Source organism: Balaenoptera acutorostrata, chromosome 3 (assembly GCF_949987535.1).
Source record: "Balaenoptera acutorostrata chromosome 3, mBalAcu1.1, whole genome shotgun sequence".
NCBI classification, from domain to species: domain Eukaryota; kingdom Metazoa; phylum Chordata; class Mammalia; order Artiodactyla; family Balaenopteridae; genus Balaenoptera; species Balaenoptera acutorostrata.
In genome coordinates, this window is record NC_080066.1 from 30715517 (window position 1) to 30730450 (window position 14934).

The 14934-nt window shown below is 48.2% G+C and overlaps 1 protein-coding gene across 3 annotated transcripts in view; it reads right to left on the minus strand.

Moving 5' to 3' along the window:
* Positions 1 to 14934, minus strand: part of PCSK6 (proprotein convertase subtilisin/kexin type 6) — a 192759-nt gene that overhangs the window by 41584 nt on the left and 136241 nt on the right. For all 3 annotated transcript variants that reach the window (XM_057544203.1, XM_057544204.1, XM_057544202.1), the window contains exon 13: positions 12583 to 12719. In XM_057544203.1, the coding sequence (XP_057400186.1) occupies positions 12583 to 12719 (137 nt within the window). The remainder of the gene's footprint in view (positions 1 to 12582; positions 12720 to 14934) is intronic.

Here is a 14934-nt window from a genome sequence, read left to right on the forward strand (position 1 = left end):
TAATCAAAACTGCATGGTACTGGCACAAAAACAGACATATGGATCAACAGAACAGAATAGAGCACCAAGAAATAAACCCACGCACCTACGGTCAATTAATCTTTGACAAAGGAGGCAAGATTATACAATGGGGAAAAGAAAGTCTCCACAGCAAGTGGTGTTGGGAAAGCTGGATGCATGCAAATCAATGAAGTTAGAACACACCCTTCCACCATACACAAAAATAAACTCAAAATGGCTTAAAGTCTTAAATATTAGACATGACACCATAAAACTCCTAGAAGAGAACATAGGCAAAACATTCTCTGACATAAATTGGACCAATGTTTTCTTAGGTGAGTCTCCCAAGGCAATAGAAATGAAAGTAAAAACAAACAAATGGGACCTAATCAAACTTACAAGGGCTTTTGCACAGCAAAGGAAACCATAAACAAAACAAAAAGACAACCTACAGACTGGGAGAAAATATTTGAAAATGATGCAACCGACAAGGGCTTAATTTCCAAAATATACAAGCAGCTCATACAACTCAATAACAAAAAAACAAATAACCCAATCAAAAAAGGGGAGAAGACCTAAACAGACATTTCTCCAAAGAAGACATACAGATGGCCAACAGGCACATGAAAAGATGCTCAACATCACTAATTATTAGAGAAATGCAAATCAAAACTACAGTGAGGTACTACCTCACACCAGTCGGAATGGTCATTATTAAAAAGTCTACAAATGCTGGAGAGGGTGTGGAGAAAAAGGAACCCTCCTACACTGTTAGTGGGAATGTAAATTGGTGCAGCCACTATGGAAAACAGTATGGAGGTTCCTCAAAAACTAAAAATAGAACTACCATATTACCCAGCAATCCCACTCCTGGGCATATACCCAGACAAAACTGTAATTCGAAAAGATACATGCACCCCTATGTTCAAAGCAGCACTATTCACAACAGCCAAGACATGGAAACAACCTAAATGTCCCTTGATGCTTGAATGGATAAAGAAGATGTGGTACATATGTATGATGGAATATTACTCAGCTATAAAAAAGAATGAAATAATGCCATTTGCAGCAACATGGATGGACCTAGAGATTATCTCACTAAATGGAGTAAGTCAGAAAGAGAGACAAATACCATATGATCTCACTTATATGTGGAATCTAAAATATGACACAAATGAACTTATCTACGAAACAGAAACAGACTCACAGACATAGAGAACAGACTTGTGGTTGCCAAGGGGGGAAGCGGGTCACGGAGGGATGGAGTGGGTGTCTGAATCACTTTGCTGTACAGCAGAAATTAACACAACATTGTAAATGAACTATATTTTAATAAAATAAATTAAAAAAAAAAAAAGAAAAAAAGTCCTCTACCTATACAATTGCCAATATGCAGGGGTGTGCTGGGCCGGCTCACATTGACTTAATACAGCTGACTGTTAACACTTTCAAGACTGTTGTGAGCGGGTTCTTAACATAACTATTATTAAAAATTAAACTACATAAAATTATGATTAAATTATATTGAGAACAAAGGTAACAAATATTCAGAAATCACCACTTCCTAATTACTTTATCTTGTCATTTCCTATACTCTGGGCGTTATTTACATCTATTCTGTCTACATGATGGAAATACTCTCTACTGGTGGCCTGTGCGTCTCCTTCCAACTCTATCTTCACAGTCAACACCTTGGTAGCTTGAAATCGGTCATGGTGGGAGAATTTATACGTGGAAATGGACAAATGCAACAAATAAGGACTTCATTTATTGTTGATTTTCTAGACTGAAAGTGACAGAGATAATGTTAATAACAGATTAAACTTAAAAGTGTGTTGTGTTTATAGTCATTACACTGGGAGTGGCATAAAAAATTATGAAAATATTCTTCGAGTTTTTGAAAAGTATTATCCCATTCAGCAAAAAAGTTGCTTGTGTTGTTGGCAAATGAATGAAGTTCAGACCTATATTTATGTCGCAAAGACAGCTGCTCATCAACTACATCCGTAGGTTGGCCATGGATAAGAGAGTTTGGTGAAAATTTTATTGATTGATTGATTGATGCATGCATGCCACACCTCGTGGCATGTGGGATCTTAGTTCCCTTAGTTCTTGAACCTGTGCCCCCTACAGTGGAAGCACAGAGTCTTAACCACTGTACTTCCAGGGAAGTCCCTGGTGAAAATTAATGAAAGCATTCTCTGAGTATCGATGGGCTACATGGAATTTACAGTATGAAGAGGGCATATTTTATTTTTATTTGTAAATCTTGTTCTACACGTACTTTGTGTCAGTAGTTTATAATAAACGTATGTGATATATAGACATACATAATTTCCCCCCAGAGCACTGGTAACTTGTTAAACACTTACCGTCACATGGGACAATATGGTTCCATGTGTGGGAAAATGGGGCCTGGATGGGATGCCTCAAAAAGTACCCAAATAAACAGGCCTCTTCATCACCAAGTAACGGAGCACGTACTCAATTCAACTGCAACATGTAAACAGGCTACAGCCACAGCCTGTTTTTGTAAAGCTCTGTTAGAAAACAGTAGGCTCTTCATTTACATATTTTCTGTGGTTGTTTTTGCACTAAAATGGCAGAGTTGTTGTTGTCACAGAGACCAGAAAGCCCTTCACAGAGAAAGTTTGCAGTCCTTGGGCTACAGATAAGTGAAAAAGACCATCTGCGAATGACTCAAGTTTGTACAAAATATTTTATAAATATTTTTCTAATTTTAATATTATGGTATTTTTTGCCAAACAGAAGTTTCTAATTTTATGGGTATAAATCTACCAAGATAATGATTTCCTTTCCAAATGGTGAGCCAATTGTCAATATCTTTTATTCAACGCTTTATTCTTTCCCCGCCAGATTGAAATGTTACACTTAGTGTGTCTACACGGCTCTATTTGTGGACTATCTATTCTGGTCCCCTTGACTCATCTGTCTATTCTGGCACCAATAGTTATTATAGTTTAAAAATATGTTAAATATCTGCATTTAATTCTTTCAGAATTTCTCTCCCTAGTCGCACTCTTACAGAGAACTTTATAATCATTCAGTCGAGCTCCCCACATCCCTTAATTTCATGGTGATATTTGCTGGGAGTGTTATAAAATGGTAGATTTGCTAAGAATGGATTAATCAATGATACTGAAGCCAGGCACAGAGTGTATAGGAAAAATCCTTAAAGATCGATAACTATCTATCCTAAGTGCCTATTGTGTTTCAAGAGCTCTGGCGGGTTAAAAAAATAAAGGACCATGCCCACACCTGTCAACCATAGTGAGGTCTCAGAAGTCAAGTGCTCCCTGGAGCCTCAGGCCAGGTGAGGCAGCCTCTCAGGAGAAGGGCTTCCTAGAAGCCCTGACCCTCATGCACAGCAGATGCTCCTGGTACCAGGCAACTGTCAGCCTTTGTTATTTCATTTGATTTTTAATCTTCTAATTGCAACACTTTAAAGTAAAAAACCCAACTACAAATATCCTAAAGCCAGACCCGTGAAAAGCACTGGCCACAGGGCTAAAGAGGAAAACATCCACGGAGAGTGCCTGCCGGGTGCACCTTGGGTGGGTGCGTGGGGACTCACCCACCGGGAGGGATGGAGTGGGCCGGGCCTGTCTGTGCAGAAGCACACCACCTGACTCCAGGCTGCGCCCTTACGCTAGATGAGCTCCGTCAGGCTCTATGTGGGGCTTGAACCAGCTTCCTCTACCACAGAAGGAGGATAAAAACACACAGTAATTGCCATGAGGAGTAAGCTTCATAACACTGAGCACCTCACATGTGCCGCTTCATTTAATCCCCCCAACAACCCTATGCAGAGGAGGCCTCGAGGCTCAGCGGGAGGAGTGACCCGTCCAGGGCCACTGCTGGCGAGACGCAGGACAGGGGTCTGCTGAGCAGGCTGGCTCCAGGGCTCAACTGCTAGGCTGTGCAGGTTCTTTAGAAACAAGCAAACACACACGCACACGTGCATACCCACCACACCCACACATGCACGCGCACACACATGGGTGAATGCACACACACGCACGTACATACCCACATGTATACAGATAACTTACCTATGGGCACACACATACACACATATGATACCCACTCCCATACGTGCAGGCACATACACACTTACTCACTTGCACACACAGAGTTTGGGACCCTGCCTTATTCCTTCATAGATTTTAGACTGACTGAGAGTAAGAAAGTCCAAAGAAACTAGTTCTTCAGTGGCGTACTGAACATTTTTTTTTTCACACTTGTGGAGAATTGAGGTGTATTTGCTCTAAAGCACCTACATCTTTATTTTATTTAATTGTGCAAACCCAATCTGCATAATAGTTTTTCCTTCTGACCACTTTGGAAGAGATGTTCCCCATACATGTATTTTAAAAAACTTTTCATGATGTGAATTTTCAAATAAACACAAAACAGGGAAAACAGTACAATGAATTCCCAACGTCCCAACAATCATGGACATTTGGCCCGTCCTACTTCGTCTGTTCATGCCCTCCCCATCCTCCACTTTCCCATCCTACACCCCTGGAGTGTTCTAAAGCTAATCCTAGACATCACTAACATTTCACTTGTAAATACTACGGTGTGTATCGCTAGCAATAAGACGTTTTTATTTTCATAAACCTTAATTCCTTATCGGCTAGGACTCTGTTTAAGATGCCCTGATTCTATATGGACTTTTAGCAATGAGATAACACCCAGTGCCTAATGGAAAATACATAAGCACTCATTATCATCATATTCCTCTCGTTCCTTCAATGAGAGTCTGGAAATGCTATGGAAACCAAGAGAAACCCGGCACATGTGGGTTGCTGCTCTTTTGGAAACAGAGACGATAAGAGGAAAAAAGAGAAATTTTAACTGAAGAGAAAAAGTGAATTCCCTGAGTTCAGAAGAACAACAGGATTTTTTAAAATGCCATCAATTGTCTCAGAAAGTCTATTTATTACGATGTGAATGCCAAGTACGTAAGACTAACTCCTGTTGGGGCCATTAAATAAGATATCTGGTGCTGATCACAGAAAGAGGATTGGAAGGATGCTTGATTATGCTTCCCATTTAAACATCGATGGCTCCTGACTCCCCCTCGCAGGGGAAGTGCAGGCCCTGCACAGAGAGAAACCACAGCCCCAGCAAAGTCTCCATGTGGGGCGCTGAGCAGGGTGCTCGGGGGTGCATAGGGGAGGGAGGAAGAAGCATGTTTCAGCCCTGTGCCTGCCCAGTGGACTCAGCGCGAAGCAGGTAAGTGTGTGAATGAGTGAGAAGACCAAGGGAGGACATCCCGGTGCTGCTCAAAGCTGGGCCGATCCCAGCCGAGCAGGGAGGACCCACAGCCTCACGCATGTGCAGGGGTGCCTGCAGGAGCCCCAGGTCACAGCGGTGCTGGGGGCCTCCCCGCACCCAGATGCGGAGCAGTGTGCACACCTGGGCCGGGAGGCTGGCCTGACGCCGGCAGGCGTACAGGCTTTGCCTTGTGCCCCAGGTGTGATCACCAACATGAGCTCGAGGTGAGGAGGGCGGATGGGGAGGTCCCGCCCCTCAATTACTGGGCCCGGGTCATCACGTCCAAGTGACCCCCTGAGGAAAGTTTGTCCATCCTCATCTTAAAGGGAAAGAGGTCCAGCATTGGGGCCAGATGTCGTTATGTATGAGTTTGCATCCCTCCCAAATTCATATGCTGAAATCCGACCCCCAGCCTTTGGGAGGTGATTAGGTCATGAGGGGGGCTCCTCAGGAATGAGATTAGTGCCCTCACGAAAGAGATCCCAGAGCGCTAGTGAGCTCTCCCTCTGCCCTGTGAGGACACAAGGAGAAGGTGGCCGTCTGCAACCTGGAAGAGGCCCCCACCAGAACCCGACCACACTGGCCCCTGATCTTGGGCTTCCAGCCTCCAGACTGTGAGAGAGACATGCCTGTTGTTGATAAGCACCCCAGTCTATGACACTCTGCTATAGCAGTCCGAACAACGACAACAGCGATTCAGGAAAGCAGGGGCACCAGGAGCCGACCCCAGGCCTGCCCCAGGCAGATGCAGGAGAATGAAGCACACGTTTCCCAAAGAATTGGAACTTTCTGCGTTCAGTGCCCAAACTGAAAAGCTAGAGCATTCGAGATGGAAACTTTGTAAAATGCAGCCACTCTTCCCTGAGAGATGTTCTGCAGGATGGGACCCCTGCTCTGCTCTGACGGTGCTGTCGGCAGCTTGCGGTGCTGGGCCTGGCCTCTCTCTATGTGGTGGTGGTGTGGCCTGTGGGGGAGGTGTTGGGGGAGGGGGTTCGGCCAGCCTACCTGCCTCTGGGGTGCCCTCCCCACCACACCTGAGCCCAGCCCTGCTCCCCCAGCGAGCGGCAAGGCAAGGTCCTAGTAGCCCCAAGTTGGGACTGATTAGATTTCAATAAAGGTGCGCTGAACATGGATGGGAATGATTGAAACACTACTTGGAAAGGCAACCCGGCTGTGAAGCAGGATTTGTACTCAGTCCCATCCCTAACTTGCCTCCGGAGGAGCGTAATCCCAGGAGAAGACACACCCTCTCCTTGGCCCAGGAACTGAAGAGAAAAAAGAATGAGTAATCTGCTCCTCAGTCGTAAAAAAAAGAGTTTTAAAACTAACAACATAAACCAGGCTCAGTGTGACAGGAGGTGAGTACTGCTTGAGGGAGCATGTCATTCAGACAACTCAGTTACTCAGTAAGCCCCGGGTCTTATCTCAGATTTTAGAGCACTCTCACCCAGCATACCACTAGAACTGAATTGGCTTTCTTTTTTTTAAGCAATTACGATGCAGAGATTTGAGGGGGACTGAAATGAACAGAGACGCAGCCTCGCACCCCAGGACCCATTCTTGGAATCACTGCAGAGGAAGGACAGGGGCCGTGCTTTCTGAGGGCAGTGACCGTGTGTTGTTGCTTTATTCCTGGCACGGAGGCCAACGGAGACCCGGTACCTACAGGCCACCTTGAGCTGACAACCAGGGAGGGAACGACATGCCCACTGGGACCCATCACAGCCTCGGCACCAACAGCATCTCGAAGGCCTGCATTTCTACTGGGCTTCAGGGTCTGCGTCAGGGGGAAACCCTAGTCTTCTGTGTCACCTTCGCAGGCTGCGGTCCCACCAGACTGAGCTGCACGGTTCAGGGTCTGGTTGCCACAGTTCTTACCCTCTCCCTCCCACCCCCATCCACGTGCAGAGACGCCGATGGAGCCAACGCAGACTTCGGCTGCGCTCAGGGAGGAGGTGCTAGGTAGTGCCTGAACGGCTGAGCAGGTGGCTGAACGGGCGGCCGAGATGGGGAGCCCGGCCTCGTCCTGCCCGGGAAGCAGGGCATGTGGTTTGTCAACAGCCACTGGCTACCAGTTTCCACAAGGCTGCCTCAGGAATGGTGTTTCTACAGGGTGGAGCTCAGACAAATGAACCCACCCCAGGGGCCGCTGTAGGAGCAAGGAGACCCTCTACGACAGCACTGAAGGAAGGGTCCCCACCCCCCAGAGTCCAGCAGGTCACAGAAGGTCAGAGCTAGAAGGTACCAGGGGGTGTGTATTCTGCACCGGTCTCAACCGGCCCAGGCCCAGATGCCACCCACACTCAGGGAGGGAGACGGCCTGTTTCAGGACTTAATTCGGGGTTGCCCCCCGCTCCGCTAAGCCTGTGTCCTCTGCAGCAGGCAGAGCGTCGGTCACGGGGTGATCACCCCTGTCCTCGTCCGTTCACCAAACATCTTCTGTGTCCATTACCAGCCATGCAGCAGGAGGCACTGGGGACACAGCAGCCGCCGGAGGACCAGACTCCAGAGAGCAAATGTCAGCAGGACAAAGGCAGAGCCAGCGCGTGCGGTGCAGGCCAGAGGCGGGGAGCAGATGGGCAGGATGGGGTGGTGGGGAGGTGCACGGCATGCAATTCTGCGCTGCACCGAAGCAGCCCCCAGCTCGGCACGTGCACCCGTGTGGAATCGTTACGGAAACAGATTCCCTTCCGGCGCCCACATCCTGCAGGCACAGGGTCACCCCACTCACCCCTGGGGGAGCCCGTCCACACGCGTGGCTTTCAAGACCCGCCATTTGCTCACAGCACTGAAATGTGTGCACCCGACCTCCAGGTCCACTTCTCTACCTGGATATGTCACAGACACCTTCAAACTGAGCTCCTGATCCTTCCCCCAGCACCCACTCCCCCGCGATGTCCCAGATCTAGGAAATTGCACTCCCTTCTCCTGACGCACAGGACAAACCTCCGGAGTCCTCAGGGCCCCCTCTCCTCTCGGAACCCACATCAGATCTGTCAGCATGTCCTCTTGACTCTACTTTAGGAACCAGCTGCTTTCAATACCTCCACTGCTGCCCACCCCGCCCCAGTCAGGGTCACCTTCACCTCACACTGTGATGGCCTCCTAACTGCCCCCTACCGCCTCTGCCCTCTCCCCACTCAGTCACTGCGATCCAGCTGTCAGAGTGACCCTGCCCACGTGGTGGTTCAGACCATCTCTCTCCTCTGCTCACAATCCCTCCAGGGCATCCCACCAACAACAATCCTGACGACAGCCCACAAAGCTCGGCGCAATCTGGCCTTGCCGCGTCTCGGGCACCACCGGGCACACTGCATCACCACCTGCGTGTCGACAAAACCCCAGGGGGAGCACTAGACGAGGAGGCCCGGGGTCTCCTAGGCGCCTGCCTGCTCCGCTCCCACCCAGCCCCACAGTAGGCTGTCTGGAGCTGGGTCTGGAAGAGGAGCGGGGTCCGGACAGGCCAGAGAGCGCGGAGGAGCCATCCAGGCCAGCGAGGCCCCTCCCAGGATGTGGACGTACCACACAGGCTACGGCCAGGAGAGCATGCAGCTCGGCTCCACGTCCCAGCCGAGGATGCTGAGGCCCAGAGAGGAGCCTGGACTTACTAAGTGCTGAGAAACATGAACACCCACGAGGCTCATCCCGCGCTTCCAACAGGCAGGCTGGCTGTGGCGTGTGGATGCACAGCCTTTGCTGCTCCCCTGCGTGAGTGGCCGGGCTGGTGCCGGCTGGCGCGGGGACTCTGCCTCTGCCCGTGGCGCAGGGGACGCATCGGCCTGACCCTTGCCCTTTAATAGGGCCAATGCACTCTGGGACTTTTAAAGGACTACTTGAGGAGCGTCTAGTTTTAAAAGACGTCAATTTCAAGTGATTTAAAATTTTAAGTTTTTGTATTTTCAGAATTTGTTCCACTAATGTATTGCATTAATAGTGATTATTTTAAAGGCAGAAAGAAAGTGATTTGGGGGGCGCATGGGGGACCTCGGAGACGACTTGATCACTTAAAGTCAATTTTTTTGCATAAAACAAGTCAATGCTCCTCTCTCCTCCCCAATTTAAAAAAAAAAATCCGTGAAACTGTTTTACAGAGAATCAGAAAAGAACCAGGGCAGAGGAAGGGTTTAGGGTCATCAAAAAGAAGAGCATGTCTGCAGAGAAGGCCGCAGGGAACAGCTGATCAGAGAAAACAAAGGCTGGGTAAAACTGTTCCACAGACAAGCCAGACTGGAGAACAGTCCCCGCACTCCACTAGGAACCCGACAGAGGGACTTTGGTAGAGCTCAGCACCTCGGTGGTGACTACAGGACAAGACATCACAGTTGCCTGCTTTTCCTTCCTGGTGTATGTACCCTGTCACCTAGATCAACGCCTGGCCAGTAGCAGGCATTTAATAAAGATCGGTTAAACAGACGATTATTAGCTAAGAGTTATGAAAGGGAGCAAAAATTACCAGAGAAGTAAACAATCTGAAAATATTTTAAAAACCATTCCATTTACAATAGCATCAAAAAGAATAAACTACCTAGGAACAAATATAACCAAGGAAGTAGCCTGAAAACTACAAAATACTGCTGAAAGAAGCCCTAAATAAATGGAAAGACATCTGTGTCCACGGATGGGAAAACTTCATGATGTTAAGACAGCGATACTCTCCAAGTTGACCCACATATTCAGCAAAATCTCTATCAAAATTCCAACTACCCTTTTTCCAGAAATTAACAAGCTGATCCTATAATTCATATGGAATTGCAAGGGACCCCAAATAGCCAAACCAATTTTGAAAAAGAAAAATTCAGAGGACGCACATATCCCTGATTTCAAAACTTACTACAAACCTTCAGTAATCAAAACAGTGTGTTAGGGGCTTCCCTGGTGGCGCAGTGGTTGAGAATCTGCCTGCCAATGCAGGGGACACGGGTTCGAGCCCTGGTCTGGGAAGATCCCACATGCCACGGAGCAACTGGGCCCGTGAGCCACAATTACTGAGCCTGCGCATCTGGAGCCTGTGCTCCGCAACAAGAGAGGCCGCGATAGTGAGAGGCCCGCGCACCGCGATGAAGAGTGGCCCCCGCTCGCCGCAATTAGAGAAAAGCCCTCGCACAGAAACGAAGACCGAACACAGCAAAAATAAATAAATAAATAAATTTAAAAACAGTGTGTTACTGACATAGGGAGAGACCTATGGACCAGTTGAGAGTCCAGAAACAAGATTATACATTTATGGCCAATTGATTTTAGACAAGGTGTCAAAACCATTCACTGGGGAAAGAATAGTCTTTTCAACAAATGGTGCTGGGACAACTGGACAGCCACATGCAAATGAATGAATTTGGACTCTTACCTCACACTACATACAAAAAGTAATTAAAAATGGATCCAAGTCCTAAACGTATAGAGCTAAAACTATAAAACTCTTAGAAGAAAACATAGGTTTCAGGACTTCCCTGGTGGTGCAGAGGTTAAGAATCCGCCTGCCAATGCAGGGGACATGGGTTCGAGCCCTGGTCCGGGAAGATCCCACATGCCGCGGAGCAACTAAGCCCGTGTGCCACAACTACGGAAGCTGGAGTGCCTAGAGCCTATGCTCCGCAACAAAAGAAGCCACCGCAATGAGAAGCCCACACACCGCAACAAAGAGTAGCCCCCACTCTCTGCAACCAGAGAAAGCCCACATGCAGCAATGAAGACCCAATGCAGCCAAACATAGATAAATAAAATAAAGTAAATTAAAAAAAAAAAACATAGGTTTCAATCTTCATGGCCTCAGATTAGGCAATGGTTTCTTAAATATGATGTTAAAAGTGAAGCAAAACTAGAAAAAATAAACTGAATTTCATCAAAGTAAAAAACCTGGGCTTCCCTGGTGGCGCAGTGGTTAAGAATCCGCCTGCCAATGCAGGGGACACGGGTTTGAGCCCTGGTCAGGGAAGATCCCACATGCCACGGAGCAACTAAGCCTGTGCGCCACGACTACTGAGCCTGCGCTCTAGAGCCTGCGAGCCACAGCTACTGAAACCCACACACCTAGAGCCGGTGCTCTGCAACAAGAGAAGCCACTGCAATGAGAAGCCCGCACACTGCAATGAAGAGTAGCTCCCACTTGCCACAACTAGAGAAAGTCGGTGCACACCAATGAAGACCCAATGCAGCCAAAAATAAATAAATGAAATAATTTTAAAAAGAAACAAAACTTTTGTGCACCAAAGGGCACTATCAATAAAGTGAAAGAAAAACCCACATAATGGGAGAAAAAATTTGCAAATCATATTATCTGATAAGGGTCTAGTATCCAGAATATTTAAAGAACTCTTACTCAACTCTTGTTGTATGATTATAACTCAATAATAAAAGACAAACAATCTAATTAAAAGTGGGCAAAAGACTTGAATAGACATGTCTCCAAAGAAGATATAAAATGCCAAGAAGCACATGAAAAGATGGTCAACATCACTAATCATAAGGGAAATGAAAATCAAAACCACAATGAGATACCACTTCTCATCCACTAGGATGGTTATAATTAAAAAAAAGTGCTGGCAGAGAAATTAAAATCCTCATATCTTGCTGACAGAAATGTAAAATGGTCTGGCCACTGTGAAACAGTTCGGCAGTTCCTCAAAAAGTTAAACACAGTTACCATATGACCTAGCAATTACACTCCTAGGTATACAGCCAAAAGAACTGAAAACACATGTCCACACAGAAACTTGTACATGGACGTTCATAATAGCTATAAAGTAGAAACAACCCACCTGTCCATCAACTGATGAATGAATAAACAAAATGTGGGAGAGTATTTAGTCATATAAAGGAAAGAAGCACTGACACCTGCTACAGTACGGACGAACCTTGAAAACATCAAGCTAAATGAAAGAAGCCAGTCACAAAAGGTCACGTGTTGTATGATTCCATTTATATGAAACGTCCAGAAGAGGCAAATCCAGAAACAGAAAATAGGTGAGGAGTTGCTAAGGGCTGGGAGGGGTGGGGGATGAGGGTGACCGTTTAATGGGTACTGGGATTTCCCTCTGGCGTGATGACAAAGTTCTGGAATTAGATCGTGGTGACGGCTGCACAACATTGTGAATGCACTGAAAGCCATGGAATTGTACACTTAAAAACAATTTGAGCAGTGACATTTATATTATGTAAATCTTACCTCCAAGAAAAAACAACACCAAAGAATGATCCAGGTACTGTAGTTGAATAAAAGTCTAGAGTTAACAAAAGGATTGAAATACAAAAGTTGCTGGGACTTTCCCAAGACCCACTGACCTTGTTTCTCTGGGTTGCGGACCTGGGACGGCATGTCCTGGATTTCCAGGGTCCATTCCCCCTCGGCCTTCTCTCCCCAACAGTGCACGGTCATGAACTCCCAGTTTGTAAAGCCTTCGTTGGAATGATCCAGCAACCTGCAATCGGAAACGTGGGGTCAGAACACAGGGTCCCCGAAGGGATGGTGGCCGGGGTGACCAGCCCACCGAGGGCTCTCCTGCCTGGGAATTATGCCCAGGTGACTGCAGAGCTGGCTGAAGTGCCTCCCAGGGCAGAAGGGGGCTGGCCCGTGGCTGGCCTGAAGGTGCAGGAGACGCTGATGCCTTCAGGCCCTGGCTGTGCAGCACAGCCCTGCACGGCACCTTCACCTCCGTGACCTCACTGGGTCTCCAAACACTCTAAAAGGAAGGCAGTCAGGCTGCACAGGTGCTGCCAGCATAAGGCAGGGGCTGGGTCAGCGGTGGGCTCCTCCCCCCACCCTAATTCGCAGATGAGAGGCCCCGGGAGTAGGGATCTTCTGCAGGTCCCCCCTCCAGTGACTGGCTGAGCTGGAATGCCCTCAAGGGCATTTTGACTCCTGTCCTGGGTTCTCTCCATCACCAACAAACGCCCCCATGTTCCACCCCAGGAGGGATCCTACAGAGCCCGTGACCCCCAGTTCCTGGATGGAGGTTGGGCCACACCATCCTTCCCCCAGAGCCACAAGATCATCACAAAGGAGGCCTTTCTAAAATGCTGGTTTATGGAACGAAGGAATCTTTCACATTTGTCTGAGAGCCAGCTCTTGTGGTTCTTCTCCAGAAGATACAAGTAAGAAAAAATGAACAACTACTCAAACTTGTGGGAAAGATGTTGTCCCTTAATCTCCAGGGCTTAGCAGGTTTCCACAGCTGCATTTGGGGGAGGGAATGCAACAGGCCTGGTGGTTTTCCACTGCGGGCAGGAGGCACCCCTGGGCGCTCCTCCCATGGCCTGTGTCCCCTGCAGGTGCAAGAGCCCCCTCAGTCCTTCCAGACTGGAAGAAGGTCCTTCCTGTTGGACCTTCGGCCCCGGTCCATTTTCTCACGCTTGGTTCAGGCAGAAACAGGGAGCAACTCATGGACACCCTCCCTCTGCAGCACCCAGGGCCCCTCAGTCTCTGTAGAAGGAACAGACTCCGGACCCTTCTGGACTCTTCCTTCACGGCCTAATTTTCTATCTCTATTTTGGAATAACAATTTTTTAATGTAGAGGCTCTTTACTGTTCATCAGAAATTCAGATATATGTTTTGTGTGATGTCAGATTCAATTCCCACTTGGGGGTTCTCCAAACATCCATTGTACAAAAATGTTTATCAAGGAAATGTGCTTTGCGTGGACAACAGTGCGGGGAGGGGAAATCCTCTACTTTCTTCTAAGAAACCACAAAGGTCAAGGCTGATCTTCACACACGATGCCAGACTGAATCTAAGGCACTGGGGACAGAACAAAGACAAGCTCTTTCAAGGGCTGAGGTACTTAAGACGTCAGCTTACTCGGAGCAAAAAACACCTGGAAACCCGAAAAAAGCTTCTGAATTAAGCAAGATGTGAAATAAAGTAGAAGGTAATCAATCCTGCACTTGATCTTAGCCAAAAGGCCGAGAAGCGATTGGATCCTAAAACACAAATTCTTGGTATAGTCACACAATCTGCCTTGGAAAAAACCAAATTCCCAAGACTCAGATGACGACCCCAGTGGCTCCGGATGGGTTGAACATGCTTGATGGCGCTGGCTCAGCGTGACCCAGGGAGCGGGCAGCTGTGAACCAGGCGAGCTCAGCAGTGCCCGCTCTCTCATCCCAGGGGCTCCAACCCTGGGCCTGAGCAGAGGGATGGAAGTTAGGAAGGGATGAACACAGAGCCGGGTGCTGGAAGGTTTCTGCTGACGGGTAGGCAGGTGTAAGCAGGATGGGAGCACAGCTAGCCCCTGAGCCAGGGACCATGCCAGTATTTCCACCTGTATCATCACATCCAGTTCTTGTAATACTCCTAACTGTGAAGGAGGGGTCACAGGACGTTTCCAGAGTTGAGGAGCAGTGGCCAGCTCCCAGGTGCCCCGCTGGGAGGTGAAGGAGCAGGTTGTGAGCTCAGGCCTCTGGGCTCCAGAGCCCACGCCGGCCCTCCCTGGTCACTGCGGCCCCCACCCCAAGCCTCCCCATGCTCAAGGTCAATGCAGGCCACCATTTGGGGTCTGCGCCCAGCTCCTGCCTCAGATTCAAGGGTTGCCAACTTGGATGCCTCTAGGCATCTGGCCTGGAGCAAACGGGGGTCCAGCGAGGTGACCTCACGAGAGCCTGGGCACGAGCGGCCCACGCCCGGCCTCAGTGCTGGT